The sequence below is a fragment of the Bison bison genome, unplaced genomic scaffold, assembly GCF_000754665.1.
Source record: "Bison bison bison isolate TAMUID 2011002044 unplaced genomic scaffold, Bison_UMD1.0 scf7180017851384, whole genome shotgun sequence".
Classification (NCBI taxonomy): Eukaryota; Metazoa; Chordata; class Mammalia; order Artiodactyla; family Bovidae; genus Bison; species Bison bison.
Genome location: NW_011481957.1, coordinates 1 through 1,324, shown reverse-complemented (window position 1 = coordinate 1,324; position 1,324 = coordinate 1). Strand labels below are relative to the sequence as shown.

Below are 1,324 nucleotides of genomic sequence, written 5' to 3'. Positions count from 1 at the left end.
TTCAAGCAATTTTTTGTGATAAAAAGTAAATTGAATCTCTACCTTTTTAAGGAATAATTGAGGTTTAGAGAGGGGCAGTGACTTGCCCAAAGTTACACAGTGTATGAATAGCAGAGCTGATAATGGTACCCATATTTTCTCTGGGGAGAGTAACTGGCACCTCAGTTCAAAAAAGAAGACTATCTTCATTCCCAGCTTCTCTCTCTCTCATAAGACAGTAAAGAAAAAGGGATATTTGTTGCAAGTAGGAGAAATAAAGGATGGGATATTTTACCTTCTGAGTCCTTTTCATAGAATACACCATGGGGATGGATGGTATAGGGACGAGTGGCAAAATTCTTCAAGTGGATAAGGATGACATCTCCCACCTCAGCCCTCAACACTGGCCCCAGGAAGCCCAACCAGGCTGGCTGGACCATTTCATCCATGTATGAGCCATCCTTGTATTCCTTGTAGATGGTCTTCTTGTAGCTGTTCCCTATTCGGTTCTTGTCAGACTTCAAGAAGCTAGCAGCTACTCTGGGAAGGAAGGAAAGAGAGACTCACATTTTTGCCTTTCTTCTAGAGGAAGCTGACCAAAAAGTGACCATTTTTGTTTAGGGCAAAATAAGAAGAAATGGGATTGTACTGATCAAAATATTAAAGCCTTAGGCTAGGATCTGATTGTTAGACAATGAGAAGTATTAACTTAGAGTGTATGAATTTGCCGATATGCACTTTTAACCTACAAAATGGGTTCCTCAGGTGGGATAGTGGTAAAGAACCCGCCTGCCAATACAGGAGACATAAGGGATGTGGGTTTGATCCAGGGTTGAGAAGATTCCCTTTAGGAGAGCACGGCAACACACTCCAGTATCTTGCCTGGAGAATCCCAAGGACAGAGGAGCCTGGCAGGCTATAGTCCACGGGGTCACAAAAAGTCAGACATGACTGAGTGACTGAGAACATAAAAATTGACTAGCCTAGAATCTCTGCCTTACCTGATTCCTTTCAACAAGTGTTCAAGGATCTCTACACATTGGACTTTGGAAGGAAAAGTTAAAAAGTCACTTGTACTGACTTTTTTAAGGTATCACTTTCTTCAGAAGAGAATTATGAGTTCATTTTCTTCAGCAGTGTAAAAAGAAGAGTATACTCTGGCCCTCAAATTAGGAAACAAGCATCAGTAGCCTAATTGAGTCACTGTTACTCACTCAGTACCCAAGTGAAGTCACTAATTCTCCCTGTGTCTCTATTTTCATCATTATCACTTCCCATCCCCTATAAACTGTGTTTAAAAATAAATGAGAATTCAGCAAAAATCATTTGCTATAATGTTCATAGA

General features: G+C 40.6%; 1 protein-coding gene across 1 annotated transcript in view; it reads right to left on the bottom strand.

Annotated features, from left to right (window-relative positions):
* HEPH (hephaestin) overlaps positions 1-519 on the bottom strand; it is a gene marked incomplete at its 5' end in the record, with an annotated part of 17,753 nt that extends 17,234 nt beyond the window's left edge. The window contains one exon of the mRNA XM_010850619.1: positions 275-519. Coding sequence (XP_010848921.1) covers positions 275-519 — 245 coding nt within the window. The remainder of the gene's footprint in view (positions 1-274) is intronic.
* Positions 520-1,324: the final 805 nt, after the last annotated feature.